Here is a 24,259-nt window from a genome sequence, read left to right as displayed (position 1 = left end):
TGTTTCTCCACCAGCCAGTAGAGTAAAAAGGGTTTATTGCTTCTCCGAGATACAGCAAAGCACAGGGAGCCAGGGCAGACAGCTTTAGTCCTCTTGGGGGGAGGGGTTTACAGGCCCCTGGACCCCCATCTACTGGACTTAGCATGCTTTCCCCAACCAAGACTAAAAACTCCCAGCAAGTGGTCCCTGAGGGCCCAGGCAGCTCCACCTCCTGCATTACCCTGGTCCCCAGGAGGTGAGACACTGACATACTTCCACACCGAGTCATGCCTGGCCTCTCTCCCCTCATGCAGAGAGCTGCAAGGGGGAGGGGAGACTGAGGTACACACACAGTAACTGTAACAGCACCCCCCACTATGTCACACCTGGAAACAGCTCAGAAGCCCCTTTACACCAAGCAATCGCCTGTGTAGTCCAGTGGTTGGAACACTGAGCCAGCAATCAGGAAAGGTGGGTTTTAATCCAGCCTGTGACCCTGGCCTGCTACATGACTTCCCCGCTTCATGCCTCAGTTTCCCCATTTCTAAAGAGTTCAATAGACCTCTCTTGCTTTGGAAAGTGCTTTGAGATCCCTGCAGGAAAGCCTCAAGCAGTTCCAGGAAGGTTCCCTGTGTTGATGATGCAGGTTTGAAAGCTCAGAATGCAGGGGAGAAGGCCCAGTGGCAAAGGGGAACACCTGGGCTTCCAGTATAAATGCATCCATGTTCTGCTGACCTACCCGCAGCCAAACCGCCTGATGCAATGGTCACAAACCCCTGTGTGTCCTGCCAGTTGGGCAGAGAACGGCTAAACAGATCATTTTCCCCAGCCAGCTGCAGATCGCTTTAAAGTCAGAGAGAAACAGCCAGCTCCTGACGACAGCCCCACAATGACAATCCCAGACTTCCTGTCCAGAGCCCAGCTCGCTGGAGGGGGAAGGCGAGACTAAGGAATTAACACCTCCTCCTTCCCTGGAAGGAGCCTTGGTCCGGTGATTACTCAAAAGGAAATTTACAAAAGCAACTTTCAGGGGGCCCCGGCCCCAGGTCCCGAATCGGATTCAACCTCTGACCCCTAGCAACTGCGGGGCACTTTGGCTTCCCGGGGGTTTTCTTACCGGCCTCAAATCTCCCGTGACCACTTCAAAAGCACCCTCTGCGCCCCCAGTTAACTGCACACACAAGCAGCAGTGAGGCAGGAGATATTAACAGAGGGTTAAGCATAGCTGTGGATGCCAGAACGCCTGGGTTCTCTGTGGGGCCTCCGCCGCCAGCTTGCAGAGTGACCACAAGCAATGCCCCGCGCACCACTTCCAGCTTGGCCTCTGGAAAGCACGCGGGCGGTGCTGTGAGGCTTAGCTCATCTGTGTCTGAGACATGCTTTGAGATCCCGCCATAAAAGCTTCTTCCACTAGCCAGCTGGGTGACTTCAGCTGGGTGACTTCTGGGATCTCATTTCCCCATTTCCTCTGCCACCGTTGGTCTGACTTGTCTGGGGCAGGGACTGTCTCACCCCATGTGTCTGTACAGCACCTAGCATCAGCCCCATGCTCAGACAGGGCTCCCAGGGAAAAAGCTTTCCATCCCATTTCCCACCTTCCTCCCACGATTAATAAGCCAGGGCGAAATGCAGAGGAGATCCTTCCAATTGCTACAACCGCCTGGCGCCCCATGACTCAAGCGGAGGCTTGGATCATCTCAGGCTGAGGGCGGCAGGAGTGAGTGTGTGTGTGTGTGTGGGGGGGGAACAGACCTGCAAACAGCTGTTGAATGGAGCGAAAGGCAGGCTCAAGTCAGTCTGAAGGAGAGCAGAGCCATTGCCCCTCCCCATAACGTTCCCCTTCATGCACGCTCCCGGGAGCCAAGAGGCAAGAGTTGCCAGAGGTTCCTAACCATGCAAGGTGGGGAGGAGAGGGGGGGAGGGAGAGAGAAGAGGGAGGGATGAGTAAGTCTGTACTCAGCGGCTGGCTGGGAACAGCTGGCTGCTAATCCCCCTCGCCCCTGACCGAGAAGGAGGCGGGAGGATTGTCGGATTAATGGCTTCTGCAGCGCCCGGCCGGAGCAGGGCCGGAGTCCATCTGCTGGGTGTAACAGCCCAGGGTACAACAGAACCAGCCGCGCTGGCTCTGGGCATCTTGCAGAAGGTAGCTTAGGGGCAGGGGTCCTAGATACCTCAAGAGCACGGGCCAGGCCTGCTGACAGGGGGACCAAGGGGACAGTTGCCCTGGGCCCTGGTGTTTCAAAGGGGCCCAGAGCTGCTGGCTGCTAATGCTGCTACAGCGGAGGTGGCCAGGTCCGGAGTACCAAGTCCCATTGAATTGCTGCGGGAGCACCAGAGCGTCGCTCTGCAAAACTGAGGCCTCGGAGAGGGGGCCAGTGCCATGCTCCGACTGTCCTCAGCCCCACCAGTGCCACCTGAGGCTCCGCCCCTTCCAGGGGCATGGAGCCAGCCCCCGCCCCTCCTCCTTAATGGCTGTCGGCCCGCTAGCAGGGGCAGCCTCTCAGGCCCACTCCAGCCAGCCCCAGGATTGTGGGAGATTTGAGACCCTTCTCCTGGGTTCTTCCCTCATGAATTTAGCCAGGGGTGGGGAACCTAAGGCCTGGAGCCAGTCCCTGTGGCTTGGGGCTTCCCCCCCAGCACTGGGGAGCCCACATTGGTGCTCCAGCCTCCCCCCCCACAAACACTCCGTCATCCTCCCACAGGTCTGGAGCGCACAAAATCTACAAGCCCAGACCCCGCTGGGCTCTGGTGTGGGAGGGGAATGTGGGGAGTGTCTGTCTTCTTCTCAGGCGGAGGCCACGTCAGTGAGCGTTTGATGGTTTTTTTTCCTTGCTTCTCCCTTGTGTGTGGCTCCCGACTGATTTTTCTGTGGGTTAGCGGCCCCTCACCCAAAAAGGTGCCCCACCCGATTTAGCCCTATAACTGTGCATGAGTTCACACACACAGCCCAACCCCCAATCTGTAGAACATCAGAAAGGATGCTTTGGAGGAAGTCAGAGGAAAAATCCCATAATGCATCTGGGCAAGCATGCAAAGCTGCACCCGTCCTGCATCCAGGACACACTGGTCTGCAAAGGCTGAGCCCGGGGTTACAAAGCCAGAGTTCTGCAAAACAGCCTAAGAGGGGTTTAACCCAGCTGCCTAATCCACGCTAATCAGCAGGAGCAAGGCTGCACCCTGCAGATGCTATCGAGAGAAAAACAACATTTCCTGTTGTTTGCACAGTCCTGGAGAGGAAGGGCGAGACGAGCCAGCATAAAAATCTGCTGCCAGCTTGCAGTGTGCCAAACGGGCAAGTGCATGTGTGGCACCACTGCCCTCCAGTGGAGGGAATCAGCACTGCCCAGCTTTGTGTCATGAGCCCTGTACTGCTGATGGAGATTCCCCATTAGCTCAAGTCAGAAGGGGCCAACTAGCTGTGGGACCTGCCCAGCCATTCTAAATAATGGCTCTCAGCATTCACATAGGGCTAGTCACATGTGGCTCTCAGCATTTGTCAAAGGTGGAAAAATAGTGTTATCCCCCGGGACAGGTGGGGACACTGAGGCAGGACCATCATTAGGCCAAGGTTGAGTCCAGGATAGAAGCCAGAAGTCTGAAGCTCAATATACTCCATAACGGCTGGTGGAGCACAGCCTTCCTGGGAGAATCGGTTGTTTGCGCAGCGGCTGGAGACTCTCAGACACACACTCCAGGATGTGGAGTCGATTAAAGAAAGCCATGGGCAAGGCAGAACGGTGCCTGCACTCGCAAGAGAAACCAGCCCTTCCCGCTGTACCACCTACCTGCTCCTTTGTGAGGCTGGGAAAGGCTTTAACTTCCCCGAGCAGCCGGCAGGGGCTGAGGAAGCAGGAGGCTGAGCAAATGGGAATTTGAAGGGGCAGGGAGGGTGGGTTACAGCGCCACAGAGCTGCCTTCTAGGGCAGTGGCTGGATCATAGGGAACCAGCTACCAGTAGGTCACGGAGTCAAATCCAGCCTGGAGTGATGAGCATACCACAAAGCATACCACTTCCAAAGTCTCCCACAGGTCCCATCCTCTTCCTTAGCTGGGAAGCCCTCCCTCCCCCCACTCTAACCCTTAGACAACACTTCCCTCCTAGAGCTGGGGAAAGAATCCAGGCATCCTGGCATGCATTCACACACACTAACCAACAGACCTCGAACCGCATTCAGAGCTGGGAAGGGAACCCAGGAGTCCTGTCACCTGCCCAGTCCTCACATGCTCTCACCCCTAGACAACACTTCCTTCCCACAGCTAGGAAGAGAACCTAGGAGGCCTGACAGCCACTCACATGCTCCAACCACTAGACAACATTCCCCACCCAGAGCTGGGAAGAGAACTCTGATCACAAGCTCCAACCAGGAGGCTCCCTGCCAGCCCCCAGGCCCGGTCACAACCGAACGGTCCCTCCTACCTTTGACTTGCCCGTCATCTTCCTGAAGAAGCTCAGGGTTCGTCCTATAGGGCTCCCCTCTCGGTGCTGGCTCTCCTGGTCTCCAGCCTCCCCGGTGGTGTCCAGCTGTCCGTAGCTCCCGGCATTAAAGCTGCAGGGGAAGGATAAAAAAAAAACCCTCACAGGCACTAGACACACAATCCCCCTGTTTTCTTCTTGTTGTTTAAAGACCAGGAAATAGGGAGGGGCCAGTGCCCTGAGCAGCCCTAGCGACTTCACAGAGGGCGGCTGCCGCAGCTCCCAGCTGGGGGAAGCGCACACAGAGCCCTCTGTTTGCTTAGGCAGCCTTCGATCTTACATGGGCTGGGCAATTTGGTTCGTAGCCTCATCCGCTTTGCACAGGAGGGAGTTGAGGGGATTCAGACACCTCTGAGCCCAGGCACCGGTGGGGGGGGGGGGGGGGGCAGCAGCTTATAACTCCAAGGCAGATGGGACTCGATCCAGAGAGACGGGACATGAACGAGTCTGCACTAATAAACTCAAATGAGGTGGGGGAACCTCCCCATCCTCCCACTCCAGCCGAGCACATGGTCCTTAAATCGAGACAGGGAGCGCTTCTAGGAGACCTACTTCAGGTCAGACATGAGTAGCTGGGCTGAAAGCAGCACTCAGGGTAGAAACCCCCAGGTTGTCAGGAGAGAGGAAGGACTGACTTGTGGTCAAGGGGCTGCAGGTTCTAATCTCAGCCCTGCCACTGGCCTCCTGGGGAAACTGCAGCCTGCCTCTGCATAGGAGTTTGCTATCCACAGAACTGGGATCATGGGGACCAGCAGTGTGTTTAGATCACCAGCTCTGTTGAGTTGTGACTGTCTCTCATCAGGTGTGTGCAGCACCCAGTGCATCAGGGCTTGGCTTGTGATTGAGACGACAACAGTTTCTGTTCCCATGACTCTCTGGGCCAGCTCACCCCTTGCTTTCAGTGCCATCAAGAAAGCGGTGTCTTTGCCCCAGGGCACAGAAAGAAGCATCCCTGGTCAAGGACTCTTGTACAGGGTGTTTCCTGCATTTGCAGTGCTGGCGCCCCTCAGGCAGGATCTCAAACACTGCGTCCTGTGCTTGGGCGTTGGCAGGAGGAGGGATGCTCCAGAAAGGGGCGATAGGTATATTAACCACAGCAAGGACAGACACCCGCTGGTAGAGCCCAGACACCGACTGGATGCCAATGCCAACAGATGCAGAGTGAGAATAAAGCTCCGCTCCTGGAACAGGCTCTTGGTGGGCTGACCAAGGGGGAAGGGAAGGCAGAGAGAAAAAGGTCCCATCCACGGAGCAACCCGGACCTAGGCCAAATTAGCAATGACAGGGCAGCACCGGGCAAAGAGTCCAGCCAGCCTGTAGCAAAGCCGGGGAGAGGCGCTGCTGGATAATCCCAGACCTGAAAGAACAAAGCCCTCGCCTGGCCAGCTCCTGCTAATGAAGATGGGAATGGGCTGTGACAGGGGCCAGGTGGAGATCAGTGCCATGCAGTACAACGTCTTGCCTGGGCAGGGCACGGTGCGGCCATGCAGTACAGCATCTTGCCTGGGCAGGGCACGGTGCGGGGGAAGAGAGCAGGCCACGTGCAGCCTGGCGGGGCGGGGAGGCCTGGAGCCCAGTTGGAGGGTCACTGTCCAAGACCTCAAAGGCACAGAGGTGAGATGGTCGCGTCAGATTCCAGCCCTGCCTTGTTGTACCACACCAGCAGCGCCCAAGGCCAGTTCTCCCACCCCGAAAACACAGGTCATCCCCGTTCAGAGCCAGACATGAAACTAGTTGCAGGGTCTCAGCCTAGTCCCCACTAGGCCCCAGGGAGCCGGCCCCAGGAAGCCATCTCCCCTTGTCCCTAGAGCAGTGGTCTCCAACCTTTTTAAGCACGAGATCACTTTTTGAATGCAACTGAAATTCAGGATCTACCTCAAACCCAAATACCTCTGCCCCACCTCCTTCCTGCCCCTTCTTCCAGGCCCTGCCCCTGCTCACTCCATCCTCCCTCCCCATCCTCACATACTTTTATCAGGCTGGGGGCAGGAATTCGGGGTGCAGGAGGGGTTCAGGACTGGGGCCTAGGTGCAGAATGTTGGCTCCAGCTGGGCACCGCTTACCACAGGTGGCTTTTGGGTGATGGTGCAGGGGAGATAAGGCAGGCTCACCCTGCCCAGGCCCTGCACCACTCCCAAAAGCAGCCAGCAAACGCTCTCCATCCCTGCCCCTCTCTGCTCTGTGGAGATGGGGTACAGGGTGGAGGGAGGGGCACCCTGACATCAGTATCCCCCCCCCCTTTCCTAATCTTCCCATGCCCTGCACAGCAAGCAGGAGGATTCCACAGGTGGGGGACAGCTCCAAGGCAAAGGGCAGGGGCAGCACGGCGGTGCTGAGAGGGGCAGCTGAAGTACAGGCACTTGATAGTCTCCCGGCCAAACCTCTCAGGATCACCTGTCAAGGGCCCCAAGATCTACCCATAGATCCCGATCGACTAGTTGGTAACCACTGCCCTCGAGGAACTCACGATCTCGCTGCAGCATCTCACGCAACAGAGGCCTTGTGCTCATGCTTGGGTCTTGTGCTTGCACCAGGGGAGCAATTATTACACTAGCCAAGGAGGAGGGGCGTTCTGGGGAGAGGGGGGAGCCAGAGCCATGGGATGCCCATGGGAGAGGGAGCTGCTTACCCCTAGCCTGGGATAGCCCCCTTTGCCCTTAGATGGGGGAGCTACATTCCTACGCTGGGGCATCACTGTGTTGTAGATGCTAGGGGAGACCAAGACTGGCAGGGGTGGGGCTTCTATCCTGATCCAGGGTTATGATCCGGCACCTCTCACCCCCACTTCTCCCACCGAGTTAAGTGCCAGGGTCCTAGGCAAACATGGGCAGGCTCCTGGGGGGTGGAGGGGCGGAAGACGGGGGCCAGCACTGAGCACAAAGGCCTTTCTGTTTGCACAGGGGGTGGCAAATGACTGTTGGCGATAATTAACGGCGGCGAATTAGGAGCCAGGCAGACCCATTCAGGAGAGGTCAATTAACACGTCTGCGTGGCTGCACAGAGCTTCTCTCTTTTCTCCTCTCCACCGCTCCGGCTTAGAGGCAAGTGGGGCACCCGTCGGCTGCATGGGGTGGGGGGGGGGGGCACCTTCCCATTGCAATTGTGGGGCTCCAGCAGAAAGCAGAAAGCTGGTTGGCAAATGGGGCGAGATGGTTGCCCCCATCCCTACCCGCCATGGCTACACGGGGATCGACAGAGGAAGGGGATCAGGAGGAGGCCAGCATGTGAGTTGAGGGCAAGTCAGTGCTGCCAGGTCCCACACTATCCAGTGGGATTTCTCTGAAAGCCCCCAGCTCTGGGAGTCAGGGGATTAAGGAGGCTGAATTTCATACCCCCAGATCCCAGTTCAAGGTTGTTCCAGGGCAGGGAGCCAGGGGTCCGTATTCCATGCTGCCTCCCCAGGGCGTGACCCAGTTCTCACCCAGCATAGCCCAGCTCATTTTGGCCTTGTCTACACTAGCAAGGCCGTTCCTATCCATATGCAAAACATGGAGCTGTATTGGGCACCACAAAATTTGGGGCACCAAGTTGCCCCAACTTTCACGGTGCCCTAGGCAGCCAAGTGCTGCCTATGGGCCCCATTCCCTGCGGGCTCAGTGCCAGGACTCTGACAGCTCCCTCCCTCCCCCCCCAGGGCTCCAGCAACCCCCAGCTTCATCCCCCTCAGGGCTCAGCACCCAGCCCTCGCTTGCCAAGGGCGCTCACGGAGCTGGAGGACTCAGACGGAGCAGGGGGAGGCCATCAGAAATGGCTCTTTCCCCTTAAAGGCGCCGTTTCTCTCCACCCGGCTGAGCGACCGCCTGCTGCTCCTTCAGCCTGTGCCTCCCTCACGGCCATGCTCCCGCATTGCCAACTCTCCCAGACCAGAGACCATCGCAATAAATGGCATCCAGTCTGGGAGAATTAGCAACCCCTTTCCCCACAGCTTCACCAGCAAAGATCTCCTGGCCTGGCAGCTTTTATATCGGCAAAGTGCTCGGCTGCTATCACTTGCCCCAATGCAGGGAGTGGGAAAAAAAAAATCAACAATGATGGCAAAAGCATTTTTTTGGTAACAGAGCTGCCTCTCCACTAAAGCTTTTGCAACAGGGTTGTGTCAGGAGGGGTGTGACCCTTTTAATGGCTAAGCACTGATCTGGCTTAGAAGGGACTTTCACAACACGAGGGGGAAGCTTCCAGCTAAATTAGACCCCACACACGAACCCCGTCACCTTTCACTTGTCCCCGGACCCCACCTCCCTGCCCGCGTACAGGCCCAGGCTCAGTTCCCTCACCCTGTGCTGATATCTCAGCGCCTCAGACAAACCGCAGTGCCTATTTCCATGGCGATGCGCCGGGGGGGAGGGGGGGGGGAGGAGTGTCTCCAAAGGGGAAGTGGTACAAAGGCAGCCTTAGGCTGGGTTATAAAAATTATGAAGTGTTTGTATTACAGTAGTGTTTATTATTTAACACATTGTGAGCACCCAAAAGTCCCTGTCATGGAGTAGGCCCCATGGTGCTATGCCAGGGGTGGGCAAGATATGGCCTGAAGGACTTTGGATCTAGCCCACAGCCCACCAGGACCCTCAGGCAGGCTCCCTGGCTGCTGGAGCCATGTGTCTCTAGGCCCCGCACACCCTTTGTGGGGTGGGAGGGGCAGGTTGACCTCGTGCTCTGCCCCCAACACCAGCACAGTCATCGCAGCTCCCATGGGCCAGAAACCAGCCAATGGGAGCTGCAATGATTGTGCTGGGGGCGGTGCAGCATGTGAAGTCCCTCTCCCCTCCCCAACATGCAGCATAGAGAGGCACATAGCCCCAGCAGCCAGCTGCTTTGAGTGGCCTGGGATTGTGGCAGGCAGCCTGCTTGAGGGTCCAGCTGGGCTGCTGGCCGGGAGACACCTAATTAAGCACCTCCCAGCCATAGCCTGTCTCTGGCACCTCAACCCCTCCTTTCTTCAACCCAACTCCCTATTCCAGGTCACTACCCCTTCCTGACCCAGGTCACTAAAAAACTCTGCACCCCCCTTCTCCCTGAACCAGATCAGGGCTCCCTGATCCTGCACCCCCCCTCCTTCACTCAAACTCTCTCTCAGACCCCACATCCTCTCCCAATGCCCTGCCCCGAGCTCCCTTCTGCACCCAGACTCTGTCCCAGACTCCATAGCCCCTCCACAGAAAAGTGCAGCCCTTGATCACTTACCAAAGTCTTGGATTGGTCCCCCCATCAAAAATCATTCCCCCCCCCTTGAGCTAGGCACTGCACAGACCCAGAACACAAAGCGTCTGCCTCAAAGAGCTTACAGTCCCCTAGAGATTGCAACCAAGAGCAGGGTCCTATTGTGCTAGGAGCTGTACAGAGAATCATAGTACTGAAGGGCTGGAAGGGACCTCAAGAGGTCATCAGATCCAGCCCCCTGTGCTAGGCAGAACCAACAAACCTAGACCATCTCTGACAACCTTGTCCTTAAAACCTCCAGCGGCGGGGACTCCACAACCTGCCTTGGGGTCTGGAACAGGTTGTCAACTTCCCTAATATCCAACCTAAATTCCTTCTGCTGCAGATTAACCCCATTACTTCTTGGCCTACCTTTAGCTGGCCATCCTTTGTCACAGCCTGAACCACACTTGAAGACTATTTTCTCTCTCTCTCTCTCTCTCACACACACACACTCTCCATCCTTTGTCACAGCCTGAACCACACTTGAAGACTATTTTCTCTCTCTCTCTCACACACACACACACACACACACACACACACACACCCCCCTTTTCTTCGCAAAAGTAAACACGCCCAGGGTTTTTTTTTAGCCTTTCCCCAGAGGGCAGGTTTTCTAAACCTTTCATTATTTTGGTTTCTCTCCTCTGGACTCTCTCTCTCTAAATGTGACCCCATCTTGCCTGAGGTTCAGCACCCAGAATTGGATGCGGGACTTCAGCTGAGGCCTCCCCAAGATCGTGAAGAGCAAGGCACTTACCTCCCGTGTCCCACACACGCCAGCTGCATCACAGCACGGGTCATGTTTGATTAGAACCCCTAGATCCTTTCCAGCAGTACTGCCGCCCCACCAGCTATTCCACCTTTTGTTTTTTCCTTCGCCACAGGAGTACTTTGCCCTGGTCTCTATTGACTTTCACCTTGTTGATTTAAGACCAATTCTCTAGATGTGTCCTGCAGTCTAATCACATCCTCCAAAAGGAATTACAACCTCTCCCCTCTTTCCCTAATTTCCTCACGAGCATGTTATGGGGGACTGCATCACAACTCTTACTAAAAATCAAGCTTAGGGCCAAGTGAGTAGCACCTCTCCATGGCTGCTGCAGCTACAGACGACACAGCTGGAGGAGAGGTTCATGTCCTCTGGTTGAGGCAGGTCCAGGTTCGTCTGCCTCCCCCGCGCTCCCCTGCCAGAGTGAGGAATGCAGAAAACTGGGCATTTCCCCCTTGCTCCCTGACAAAGGGGAGCAGTCAGCAATGCTCCCATATGAATCGGGGGGAGGGGGCGGCTTCAGCCCCCCTGTCCTCCCTAAATGGCACCTTGGGATGTGGGAGGCTCGGGGCTGGGGCAGTCCCGATCTTGCTTTAAGTTATGATCAAAGGAAGCTGGATAGCAAATGTGGTGGTCCTAGCTCTTTCTTTTTAGGAGTCGTTCTTGAACAGACAAACTCTCTCAAATCTATAGTAAATAAGACCGTGTCTATACACAGCTTTTGTACCCATCTAACTATTTCGATAAAAATCACAGACAAGTCCCAAACGCAAGTAATTCAATCAGTACAACTCAGTGTAGTAATAAGCTTTACCGGTATAAAGCACCACTCTACTGGTTTAACACTATACGCACTAAAAGGATTGCATGGCTTGCACTAGACCAGCGTGATTGAAGTAGCACAAGATTTTGCATGTAGAAGAGGTCCAAGAAAGTCCTCAAGTTTTCATGCTAACTAGACAAGAGAAGAGTTATTGTTGTCGTCCCCCCCATGTCACAGATGGGGAAACTGAGGCACAGATCTTCAGCAGCAGTGAGGCTTCTAATGCCTATTGAAATCAATGGGATTTGGGGTCCCACATACTTTTGAGAAGCTGAGCTTATGTGACTTTCCCAACGTCACAGAAGACGACCAGATCAGGTGTCCAGATTCCCCCCTCACATGCCTTGGTTCCAAAGACCATTGGTCTTCTCCATCATGCCCCTCCCTGCACCCCATCAGTGTTTGCAACCCAGACATTGCAAGCAGGTGCTAGCACATGACAGCCTAGATGCGAAATCCACCATAAGTACAAATGAAACTGACCAGTGCCACTCAAGTCCAGAAGAAGTAAACAAACAGCAGGACTGGGGGAAAAATCCAGTCCAGTATGGGTAGCTTCATTCCAGCCACCTCACATTGCAATTTCAATTGGATCAAGCCCACATCTTCACTTCCTGTCCTAAATCGGGCCAGTTCTAATAACCAGAAATGCTATTTGTAGCACAAGAACTTGTATTGCATTAACTCACCGTTTTCACTGGATCCCTGGGAGTTCTGCCCCAGGTCTGCAGGATTTCACAAAGTCTGGCCAAAAAAAAAAAAAAAAAAAAAAAAACCAACCCAATATTTTTCTTTTCAAGCCCTCCCCGATCTAGAAGCTGCTCTCTGCTCCTGTCTGCACAATCACTGGTAGCACATGGCTCCATTCTCATCCATTCATCCCCCCCCCCCCTCCTCTCCCCGACCTCTTTAGTGACAGATCCCTTGTCTCTGGCTGCCCCGCCTGACACAGACACAAACAATGGAGGGCTGTGTGTGACAAGCAGCTCGGAAGACGGTCAGGGAGATGGAAATTACAAGAATTCAACCCAGGGAATTACAGACCTGTCAATTTAACTTCTGTATCAGGAAAGATAATGGAGCAAATAATTCAGGAATCCATTTGCAAACATCTAGAAGATAATATGGTGATAAGTAACAGTCAGCATGGATTTGTCAGGAACAAAACGTGTCAAACCACCGGATAGCTTTCTTTGACAAGGCAACAAGCCTTTTGGATAGGGAGAAGTGGTAGATGTGATATCTAGATTTTAATAAGGCTTTTGATTCCGTCTCGCATGACCTTAAACTAGGGAAATACAGCCTAGATGGAGCTACTATATAGTGGGTGCATAACTGGTTGGGCAACTGTTCCCAGAAAGTAGTTGTAGTAAGACTAGGGCTTAAAACATAAGCCCATGCAGCACAGGCCTGGTGTGAGGCCTGAGGCCTAGTTAACAATGGGCAAAACATGGCTAACATACAGCAAAGCTGAGTTGTGATCAAGAGGCAGGCCCCAGCTCACAGAACTTGGCACGGACAGGGCTGAGAGTACAAAACACTAATTGGTGCTAGGTACCGACTGCAGAACAATAATTGGTACTGGTCATAAGTGGAAAGCACATGATCTCACTAGCTCATTAAAAAAGACCTTGGCACCCACTCCTCACAGATACAGACTCAGGAGCAAGAAAGGGTCTAAAATAATAGAATGATGGGTAGAGATGATCTAAGCAAACCACGAGGTACAGGGTAATGGGTGGTATCTATGTAACGTCAGAGGGTGGCAACCTGATACGTCAGCAGTGAGGTGTGACTTCTTGTACCTGTATTAAGGTGGTATCTTGGGGGGGGAATGGCCTTTGAATGACCTAGGGGGCAGAGGGACTTCCCACTAATTGAGTCATTCTATTGTGACAAGTACATCTGTGTAGTGGTTCAGTAGAGTCTACTGACAACTATGACTGTACTTTGCGCTACAATAAACCTGGCCTGGCACCTTCGATCCTTATCTGGTTTGTGGTCTTTGGGGGCTCTCTTGGGGTCTGCTGTGGAGACTAAGTGCACAAGTCGACACGGCAAACATCACTGAGCACACACGCAAGCAGCCTTCTGGTTATCATCAATGGAGCCAGAGACCTGTGAGGACACCTCGGCAGTAAATCCTGACCAGCCTCCTCCCTGAAGAACTACAGCAGTTATCTGTGGTTCAGAGTCATGCTACAAGGTCATAATGAGTGAGGTTCTACAGGGATCAGTTCTGTTCAATATTTTCATCAGTGATTTAGTTAATGGAATAGAGAGTACGCTCATAAAGTTTGCGGAGGATACCAAGCTGGGAGGGGTTGCAAGTGCTTTGAAGGATAGGATTAAAATTCAAAGTGATCTGGACAAACTGGAGAAATGGTCTGAAATAAATAGGATGAAATTCAATAAGGACAAATGAACACTACCCCACTTAGGAAGGAATAATCAGTTGCACACATACAAAATGTCTGAGATAAACAGGATGAAGTTTAATAAAGATAAATGCAAAATGTTCCACCTTAGAAAGGAAACATCAGTTTCACACATACAGAATGGGAAGCGACTGTCTAGGAAAGAAGTATGGCAGAAAGGGATCTAGGGGTTATAGTGGACCACAAGCTAAATATGAGTCAACAGTGTGATGCTGTTGCAAAAAAAGCAAACATGATTCTGGGATGCATTAACAGGTGTGTTGTGAGCAAGACACGAGAAGTCATTCTTCCGCTCTACTCTGCACTGGTTAGGCCTCAGTTGGAGTATTGTGTCCAGTTCTGGGCACCGCATTTCAAGAAAGATGTGGAGAAATTGGAGAGGGTCCAGAGAAGAGCAACAAGAATAATTAAAGGTCTAGAGAACATGACCTATGAAGGAAGGCTGAAAGAATTGGGTTTGTTTAGTTTAGAAAAGAGAGGATTGAGGGGGGACATGATCGCAGTTTTCAGGTATCTAAAAGGGTGTCATGAGGAGGAGGGAGAAAACTTGTTCATCTTGGACTCTGAGGATAGAACAAGCAGCAATGGGCTTAAACTGCAGCAAGAGAGGGTTAGGTTGGACATTAGGAAAAAGTTCCTAACTGTCAGGGTGGTCAAACACTGGAATAAATTGCCCAGGGAGGTTGTGGAATCCCCATCTCTGGAGATATTTAAGAGTAGGTTAGATAAATGTCTAACAGGGATGGTCTAGTCAGTACTTGGTCCTGCCATGAGGGCAGGGGACTGGACTCAATGACCTCTCAAGGTCCCTTCCAGTCCTAGTATTCTATGATTCTATGAAAATGGGAAGTGACTGTCTAGGAAGGAGTTGTGCAGAAATTGATCTGGGGTCATAGTGGACCACAAGCTAAATATGAGTCAACTGTTGCAAAAAAAGCAAACATTATGGGATGAAGTAACAGGAATGTTCTCAGATGGACACGAGAAGTAATTCTTCCACTCTGCTCCACGTAATTAGACCTCAACTGGAGTAGTGTGTCGAGTTCTGGGTGACATTTCAGGAAAGATGTGGACAAACTGGAGAAGGCACAGAAAAAGCAACAAAAAGATTTAAAAGGTCTAGAAAGCTTGACCTATGAGGGAAGATTAAAAGAACTGGGTTTGTTTAGACTGGAAAAGAAAAGATATAATAACTGTTTTTGGTACCTAAAGGGGTGTAACAAGAAGGAGGGAGAAAAATTATTCTCCTTAACCTCTGAAGAGAGGACAAGAAGCAATGGGCTTAAATGGCAGCAAGGGATGTTTAGGTTGGGCATTGGGGAAAAAAGCTTCCTGTCAGCGTGGTTAAACGCTGGAATAAATTGCCTAGGGAGGTTGTGGAATCTTCATCACTGGAGATTGAAGAGCAGGTTGGACTGTCAGGGATGATTCTAGATGGTGCTTGGTCCTGCCTTGAGTGCAGGTCACTGGACTTGAAGACCCTTTCCAACCCTATGATTCTATGGTGGGGTCAGAGCAAAGGACTCACAAGCCCAAGAGTTGCATTCCCAGCCCTGACAGTGGAGTCTGATGGTCAAAGCTGCAGGACATGAGTTCTAAGCATCAGAAGAGCAAGGACTGGGAGTCAGGAAGCCAGGGGTTCATTCCTAGTTCTGCCACCTATGGTCTAGGGTGGCCTATGCTGGCTTCTAGCAGTGTGGATCCTGGTCACAGAAAGCCTGTTGAAGGAGGAGTTGTGGTGGCTGAAAATGAACACCTATTACCCTGTGCTCAAAAAGCAGGGGACACTGGAGGCCAGCATGCATGAATACTCTAGCTGGGAACATTCCTGTCATCTCCTTGTTACAGGTGGGGAAACGGAGACACATAATGGGGATGCAACCAAAATCACCCACAATGGGGCAAAACTGACAATGGAGCTACAGGTTAAAGACAGAGAATCTCCTCCAGCCATCCTCCCTGTGCAGGATCTAACCCCGACCCCCCAGCCTGGGCTCTCATCAGCAGGCAATGCTGGATAATGTCAGCGATATGAACACAGGAGTGGCCATACTGACCAAAGGTCCCTCTAGCCCAGTGTTCTGTCCTCTGACAGTGGCCAATGCCAGGTGCCCCAGAGGGAATGAACAGACCAGGTCATTCATCAAACCATCCAGCCCGTCCCCCATTGGGAGGAACAATGCTACTACCTAAATGCCAAGGAATTTGCACATCTGGATGAAACTTTTTCATCTATATTCCCCTCCCTCCCCAAAAAACCTAGCAACTTCCTTGAGAAAACCAATTTCATCCAATTTTTTTTATTAAAAAAAAACAAAAAACAAAAACACCCCGAATCCCCCACCCCATAAGTCTAGCTTTTCATTAAAAACAAAAATCTGTCTTTTTCCTATACATGTGTGTAAAATTTCAACAATGCTTTCTGATTTTCAGCAGCTTATAAAAAGAAAATACATTTCTGAAACAACTCTACTAACTATTCCTCTACCCTAAGCACCTAACAGAAAAATTACCATCTGAAACATTCAAAAATAATGCACCAGTCCCCTCCGCTGCAAGTCTCCCATACACACACATTTTACTTAAAGAAAACAAACAAAACGTGAAACTTTGAAAAGTAACAAACATGGGCTTCTTTTTTGGCTTGTTTGCTTGCTGCATTTTGAGCTTTTAGGGGTTGCTAAACTTTTCCAAAGAGCTAGAAACTTCCTTTAAAAAAATGAAAGCAGACTGTCTCCCATCACTTGACCCCAAAGCTAGAGCATTAAAATCCCTGCCCCCTCCCCTCCCCCCCCCCCAAACAAACAGCACACAGCTTGCAGGGAAGCAGCTGGAGGTGGCAATGCCAACCTGCCTGGCCGGAGACTAGATCTACAGAGGCATTTTGGCGCTAGTGGGATTTTAAGGAGATGCCTGTCTGCATCTTCAAACCTTTACAAGTGTGGCGCCAGCCTCCAAGGACTCGTCAACCCTTCCCATAGGATCTGTGACTAATACCCCCACCCCCCTCTTCCGCTGGAAGCAGAGACCAGCAGTAGCTGCAGATGCTAGGACAGCCCACCAGGGGGAGGCTTTGCCCAAGGCATATCTATGAATGAATGTGTAAATAGTAGCCAGGAGGCCACAGCTGACTGGCTGCCCTGGGCCAACTCGTGAATGAAGTAACCCTCGACCCCACCCTCTCAACACAGCCCATGCTGGGTTTGGGACCAGATTTCCCCTCACCTCTTCCCTAGGGTTTCCCTTTATTCTCAATCAGCAGGCAATAAAATAGAAGTTATTGCCACAACTTGGAGCATTGCGAAGGATTTTCCCAGCGGGACCACCTCTGTCCCTGCCCTCGGGGCTTTCTCCCACCTGAGAACACTGATCAACCTTCCTGTACCCCCGGCAGGAGCTAGTCTTCACCTCTGGCCCCCTTACTGAGCCCCCCACCCTTGCTCCATGAAACATTTATGGGCACAGCAGCTCTCCCAAGCAGGAAGCACAATATCCCCAGCATCCAGAGGGGGACAGACACACAGTGGTTCAGGACCAAACCCTCACTGGTATTTCAGCCAGGCAGAACAGGGGGGTTTGCCCTCCCACTTTTTACCAGCCACCAGGGCACGTGATGGTGGGGGAGGGGTGGAGAGGAGCAAGCGCGGGAGGACTCTTGGGAAAAGGGGCAGCACAGGGGCAGAGTCTCGGGGGCAAGTGGTTCAGATGCCAGTGCTCCCACCCACTTTTAGGGAGTTCCACCCCGGATTCAGTTCCACTCCGCCTTTTTCTAATGAAGTTAGACACCAAATGACCTTTGAGGATCTGGCCTACATGATTTGCCCAGTTTCTTCCAAGGCACCTCTGGTACAGCAGGAAATTGAACCTGCATGCAGGCTCCTGGCCCGTCTCCCCTGAGCCCACACACCTGGCCTCTGCTCAGCCTCTGCCCACAGGGCAGTTTGATTCTTCAGATACCTGACTCATCTCTTCCTCGGGACTTCAGCACAAAAGGGCACCCAAGTCCCACCTCTTTGGGCACATCTGCTCAGTGTTGTGGAGTGGGCCTCCCAGCCCGGATCCACATGCTCCTCTAGAACCAGCTGTTTGGACCAGTGCTTTGAAGTTATGGCTCAGGCAGAAGCCAGGGGCTTTAGGACCCTGCGTGGTGGGACGGTCCCAGAGGTTGGACTGCAGCCGGAGCGTCTACACCGCAATTCAATTGCCGCTTGGGGCTCCGGCTGAGTCAGCTGGCACGGGCCAGCCGCAGGAGTCGAATTGCAGTGTAGACCTAGACTTTGCCAACTCTCACCCACAGGGAGTCTGTAGCCAAGCAGGGAACTGATCCTATTCCTTTCCATCCCTCTGCAGGCGGTTTGGCTGGTGCCCCAAGCTACCTAGCAAACCCCAGCCTGTTAGCTGGACTAACACAGCCGTGAGGGGCCCTGGAGCTGGGAAATTCAGGCCGCCTGACTCAGAGGAGTTACTCAGGGCTTGCATCAGTCACATTCCATGAACCAAACAGGATTCATGACATTCAGGATTCACTGAACTAAGGACCCTAAACACCTCTGTGGATCTGTCTCCTGCTAAATGTCCCACTAGATCCTTCATTCCAGCAAAACTTCAGGCTTTAAACTGCTCTCACCAACTTGTCATCTGCTTCTATGACCATCCACATGAGGGAGACTTTTACACCCTCGCAGTGTAATTGGTATCAGGGAGCCAGTGTTCCCTGTAAGCCGAGCGCTTGGGTGGCCACACAGGCGAGATTCAATGCTGCCCAGTGAATTAGCAGAGTACCCACATCTAGGTTTTTTGTTTTTACTGGGGGGTGCACATCCACACATGCCTCGGTGCACAGAAAAAAAAATTATTCTATGCATAGAGATGGGGAGTGGGGGGTGGGAAACCCCGCCCATGAATGGAAGAGATTAGAGGGAACATTGCTGGGATCTCCTGCTATCTGGGATCTTTTTCTAAAGCCCCAGCTCCTGGAGTCAGGGGATTAAGAGAGACATTCCACTTTTTTAAAGCGAGTGTCATACTCTCACAGCTGTAAACAGAAGCTTGAAAATGTGAATCCCAACAGCTCTAGAAACTAAACAAGGAAGATCCACAAGTGGGAATCCAGGTTCTCAGCCCGTTTAAAAGTATAGTGTCAATTAAACTTGCTCCATATAGTACTAGACTCACATGGGACTAGCAGTTAACCCTTTGGGGCTTGGGGAATTGCTTATTATTATCGACATTACAGTAGCCCTAAGAGGCTTCTGCAGAGATCAAGACCCCATTGTGTTAGGCCCAGAATGCAGAGAGACAGCCCCTGCTCTGAAAAAAACCTGCAAGCTAAACAGAAAAGACAAACCAAGTCATAACAGCAGCCCCAGCTGTAACAAAGCTCCTCTCAAGAATTGGTCACAAAAGTGCTTTAACCAAAGAGATTTGTACCAATATCTCCAATTTCCCAGTGGGGAAACTGAGGCACAGAGCAGTGAGGAGACATGCTCAAGATCACAAAAGGAGCCTATACCAGAGCCAGGGACAGAACCCAGACTGCACAAGGCAAACACATCCATTTTACCCATAAGAATGGCCATACTGGGTCAGATCAAAGGTCCACCCAGCCCAATATTCTGCAAATTTTGCCACCTCATGATTTACTCCTTTCTCTAGATCATTTATAAATAAGTTGAATAGGATTGGTCCAAGGAAAGACCCCACTAGTTATTCTCTCCACTCTGAAAACGCACTATTTATTCCTACCTTTTGTTTCCTGTCTTTTAACCAGTTATCAATCCATGAAAGGACCTTCCCTCTTATCCTATGACAACTTACTTCAGAGCCTTTGGTGAGGGACCTTGTCAAAGGCTTTTTGGAAATCTAAGTATTCTATATCCACTGCATTTCCCTTGTCCACAAGTTTGTTGACCCCCTCAAAGAACTCTAGTAGATTAGTAAGACCTGTTTTCCCTTTACAGAAACCATGTTGACTTTCCCCCAACAAATTATGTTCATCTATGTGTTTGACAATTTTATTCTTTACTCCCGTTTCCAATAATTTGCCTGGTACTGACGTTAGACTTACTGCTCTGCAATTGCCAGGATCTCCTCTAGAGCCCTTTTTAAATATTGGCATCACATTAGATATCTTCCAGTCATTAGGTACAGAAGCTGATTTTAAGGATAGGTTACAAACCACAGTTAATAGCTCCGCAATTTCACATTAGAGTTCTTTCAGATCTCTTGGGTGAATGCTATCTGGTCCCGGTGACTAGATACTGTTGAGTTTATCAATTTGTTCCCAAACCTCCTCTAATGACATCTCAATCTGGGACAATTCCTCAGATTTGTCTCCTAAAAAGAATGGCCCAGGTTTGGGAATCTCCCTAACATCTGTTCTTCAGACTCCCTTTTGGCTTCTTATTATATTTTTATACATAATTTCTCAGCACGATTTAACTTCCACTTTTTAAAAGATGTCATTTTATCTGTCACTATTTCTTTTACTTGTGTGATGTAGTGTTGGTACCTTGCTGCTTGCTAGGCTTGGGCTGTGGGTGATCCTCACAGGCTGCTGTCTGTAGCACGGCCCAGTAGGACAGGGGATGAGTCATTATGCAAGGATTGCCTAACCTGTCTGACCAGTTGCCTCCCAGAGAGAGAGAAACAAAGGAAGGAGGGGAGGCCAGCCCCTGGCTGGAGGGCAGGGCTGGAAGGGAGGTTTTAGTTGCTGTCTGGTATCATGGAGGAAGCAGCCCAAGCAACGGCTGGGATTTAGGGGCCCAGTCTCCCCCCATCTCTAGGGGGGCTGAGGCATCCTAGGCCTGCTCTGTAACCAGATTACATCAATGCTGTGCTGTATCCCTGAGAAGCAATAAACTCCCTCTATTCTACTGGCTGGTGGAGTCTGTTCGTGCCATTACGGGGGTGCAGGAGTCGGGGGAACCCCGATGCGCCACCACAACTTGGTTGTAAAGACATGGTGGCACTTTTTCGATTCTCTCACTGTGCTTTTTAATTTGAAGTATTCATTTAAGTTGGACCTCTATTACGGTGTCCTTTGAAAAGTTTCCATGCAGCTTACAGGGATTTTACTTTTGTCACTGTGCTTTTTAATTTCTGTTTAACTAACCTCCTCGTTTTTGTGTAGTTCTCCTTTCTGAAATTAAATCCCACCGTGTTGGGCTGCTGAGGTGTTTCCCCCCCTCACAAGGATGTTAAATTTTATTACATTACGGTCACTATTTCCAAGCGGTCCAGTTACATTTACCTATTGGATCAGATCCTGCGCCCCACTTGAGACTAAATCAAGAATAGCCTCTCCCCTTGTGGGTTCCAGAACTAGCTGCTCCAAGCAGCAGTCATTTTAAGGTATCAAGAAAGGTTCTCTCTGCATCCCGTCCTGAGGTGACACGTACCCCAGTCAACGTGGGCATAGTTGAAAACCCCCGCTATTATTGAGTTTTTTATTTTGATAGCCTCTCTAATCTCCCTTAGCATTTCATGGTCAGTGTCACTGTCCTAGTCAGGTGGTCAATAATATATCCCTACTGCTATATTCTTATATACAGGACCATCCTCCTTCTCCAAGGACACCTGTTCCACCCTACAGCTCCTTGCCCACAGACGCAGTGTCATGAGGAGCACACGCCTGCTTACCCGTTGGCGAGGTCCGTTCCAGAAGCGAAGAGGGAGATTTCTGCAAAGGCAAACACAAAAAGATGGTAGAAAGCCATAGCCCAGAGCCCGATGAAAAGATTCAAAGCAAGGTCAGCATCATGGGTGCGGAGGAGGAGGTTAAACTTAGCAAACCACAATGATAACAATCCAGCTACTTGTAAGTTCCTTAGAGACGCCGCAAGGGCTGGGGTTCATGCCAGAGAACACAGGAGAGTTACAGCTCCAGTTAAAGTGGAGTGTTGATTTCCGTCTACACTGGCCAACTAACTACTCCAAGTGCTCTGAAATCACCACCCTTAATTCCAATTGCCTTGACATTTTCTGTACTGCCTTAGGGAGGAGAGGTAGGGTTAGTGGTCCAGCTGGAATTACATTTGAGCCAGGGGTTCTGAAGAGACAGCCCTCTAGAACTAGCATTTTACAACCTTGCCCACCTCGGATAATTTTTTTTTTTAATGCACCCCAAGGGCACACGTGAGAGGTTTACGTTGCACCTCTCCTCACGTACAGGAAGGGCAGCGGCATCACCGGGCAACCTCGCCTCCGTACTCAAGTTTTGGGGTGCTTCATTCATGTGGGAGGTAAGGGGCCACTCGGCAAATGGGCAATGGCTGAGACCCGTCTGGCGGGTCACCAAGGGTGAAAGCCAGCGGACGGCATCCTGCTGCAAGCCCCTGGAAAGCTCGGTGCTTAAACCCAAGGCTATACCGGAGATGCAAGCGGAGGGGGGAGGGGTAGCCCCTCAGGAAGAGCAGTGGTGACCAAGCTGAAGGCCTGGTGGTTTCCTCACACGCAGGCGGCTCCTTCTAGCAAACAGCGAGCTGGAGAGAACGCCGAGCATCAGCACCAGGGGAAACGCAGTGGGGCCCTCCCCTAGGGACACGCTCCCATTCTGGAGAGAAATCACTCTCCTCACGGGGCACCGGGCAACCTCGCATGGGGCAGGGCGCTGGAGAAAGGCAGATGTGCCCCTCACAGCCCGCTTAGGCCTGGTGTGTGCTGGCTCTCTGCCCCAGCAGGGTCTCACCCCATAGCAAGGGGATGCTCAGGGGCTCCAGCACCCATGGAGAACGCAACAGGGGTTGCTCAGCACCTCCGGCGCTGGCCACTAATCTGCTCTTCAGCGGCTGCCCCATCCGTCAGCTGTTGACCAGGACTGTTCCGCCACTGACCCTTCTCTGCCTAAGCTCCCTGCATGAAGCCCCCTACAGGGGCTTACGGCTGCACCAGGCCCAGCACGGACCTGTCCCTGCGGCTGTTCTTTCTCCATAGCACCCTCTCCTGGTCCCAACCCAATCCCTGAGCCTGCCACAGCAGGGAACAGATGCCCATCAGCCAGTCCTGAGTTGCTGTGGTGAGAGAGGACTGGAAGGAGTCCTCTCTTCTTGGGGCAGCCTGCATCTCAAATCTCTCATCCCAGCCTCCCCAAAGCAGACCCCCCTCCAGCCCTTTGCCCCCCCACACACCACTCCCCTGCCATACCCCTTCCACGTGCATAATGAATTTTGTTATGCGCACCAATATGGGTGTGATGCACAGGACAAAATTCATTCTGCATATGGATAAAAACTATTAGAGAGAACACTGCTTTCTGCCCCTTCCCCCATGCCTAAGGCAGGAGGGGGCAGGGAGGGGTGGGAGGAATCTCAGGGAAGGGGTAGAACCAAAAAGTCAGCGCGTGTGAGTGCAGGGTTATAGAGGAAAGTCCTGCTCAGAGGAGGAGGGGTTTGTCCTAGGGTCTGCACGGAGGGGGGGGGGAAGGGGGAGGAGAAGAGAGAGAGACACCCACCCCCAAGAACAGAGGCAGGAAATCCAAAAAGTCAAATGCACAGGGCAGGGCCGGATTAAAACATGCTGAGGCCTTGAGCTATGTCAAGTTTAAGAGGCCCCACAGCATTACCAAAAAGGCGTCGTCTTCTACCAGAAAGGACAATGTACATAGAACTAATACATGTTTGTATTTGCATCTATTCCAGTATATAGGTGAGAAGGCAACTAAAAACTAGTAATTTTTTGTATCTGAGAGGCCTCCCTTCATCTGAGTCCCTGAACTGCAGCGTATTTAGCTTGTGCATAAACCCAGCACTGGCTCGGGGGAGCAGTTCTTGGTGATTTCTACCGGTCTCAGCTCTCTCCCTGGTGGCCAAATTTGGGCATTGCCTGGTGGGGAACTTGGAGTGCAGGGAGCTACATGGTTTCACGTGGTCTCCTCTGGAAGATGACCCGGCCCCAGGCTGGGGGTGCCTCAAGCAGCTGTGGCCATCCCCTCCTTCCCCTCGCCAGCATTTGGGGTTGAAGGAGCCATGCAGGAGGGCAGAGGAATCTTCTCTACTCACCATCCGCATTCGGGAAGCTGTCGATGCCGCTCAGGGACATGGACTTGGAGAGGGCGCTGGAGGCAGGGTGCTGCCCGGTCCGATACGCTTGCAGCCTCCTGGCATCTTCCTGGGGACAAGCACAGGGAATCAGGGCTGTGCACCCTAGGGGTAGAGCTGCCCCCCTAGGGGGCTGGCTTGGGGCAAATGCTCCAAACTAGTGGGATTCCCACTGCTTCCAGCAGCACCTGCCCCTATGGAGTAGGGTGTCCGACATGCCCCCTCACCACTGGAATGTGGGTCCCCAAAGCCTTGGCTGGGCCCCCCCCCCCTTAGTCCCAAGGAGAGCTGGGTGAGTTGCTGCAATGAGGCAGTGAAGAGTCCTGCCTCTCCAGGTGATCTTGCTTGGGTGGCTCTGCAGATCACTTTGCCCACCACTAAAATGCAGCCACCTCTGGGGCAGAACCCCCCAGCAGCAGCCAAAGCAGGAGAGAGGATTGAAGAAGCTGCCGGCACATCCCAGAAGGTTTTCCACTGTCCAGAGCTCCGCTCCCCTTTTCCGTTGCCCAGCCCCATCACACACTGGCCTCCATAGCAAGT

General features: G+C 52.3%; 1 protein-coding gene across 6 annotated transcripts in view; it reads right to left on the bottom strand.

Annotated features, from left to right (window-relative positions):
* ARHGEF2 (Rho/Rac guanine nucleotide exchange factor 2) overlaps positions 1-24,259 on the bottom strand; it is a 152,575-nt gene that overhangs the window by 93,060 nt on the left and 35,256 nt on the right. For 5 of the 6 annotated variants that reach the window (XM_075907439.1, XM_075907442.1, XM_075907438.1 and 2 more), the window contains 3 exons: positions 23,681-23,789; positions 21,324-21,363; positions 4,397-4,526 (listed from right to left, as the gene is read on the bottom strand). In XM_075907439.1, coding sequence (XP_075763554.1) covers positions 4,397-4,526; positions 21,324-21,363; positions 23,681-23,789 — 279 coding nt within the window. Of the gene's footprint in view, positions 1-4,396; positions 4,527-10,409; positions 10,567-21,323; positions 21,364-23,680; positions 23,790-24,259 lie in introns of those variants that run through there. The other variant, XM_075907443.1, reaches the window with a different exon arrangement.

Source organism: Pelodiscus sinensis, chromosome 24 (assembly GCF_049634645.1).
Source record: "Pelodiscus sinensis isolate JC-2024 chromosome 24, ASM4963464v1, whole genome shotgun sequence".
NCBI classification, from domain to species: Eukaryota; Metazoa; Chordata; order Testudines; family Trionychidae; genus Pelodiscus; species Pelodiscus sinensis.
The sequence above is the reverse complement of the archived record's forward strand: the minus strand, read 5'-3'. Positions and strand labels throughout refer to the sequence as shown.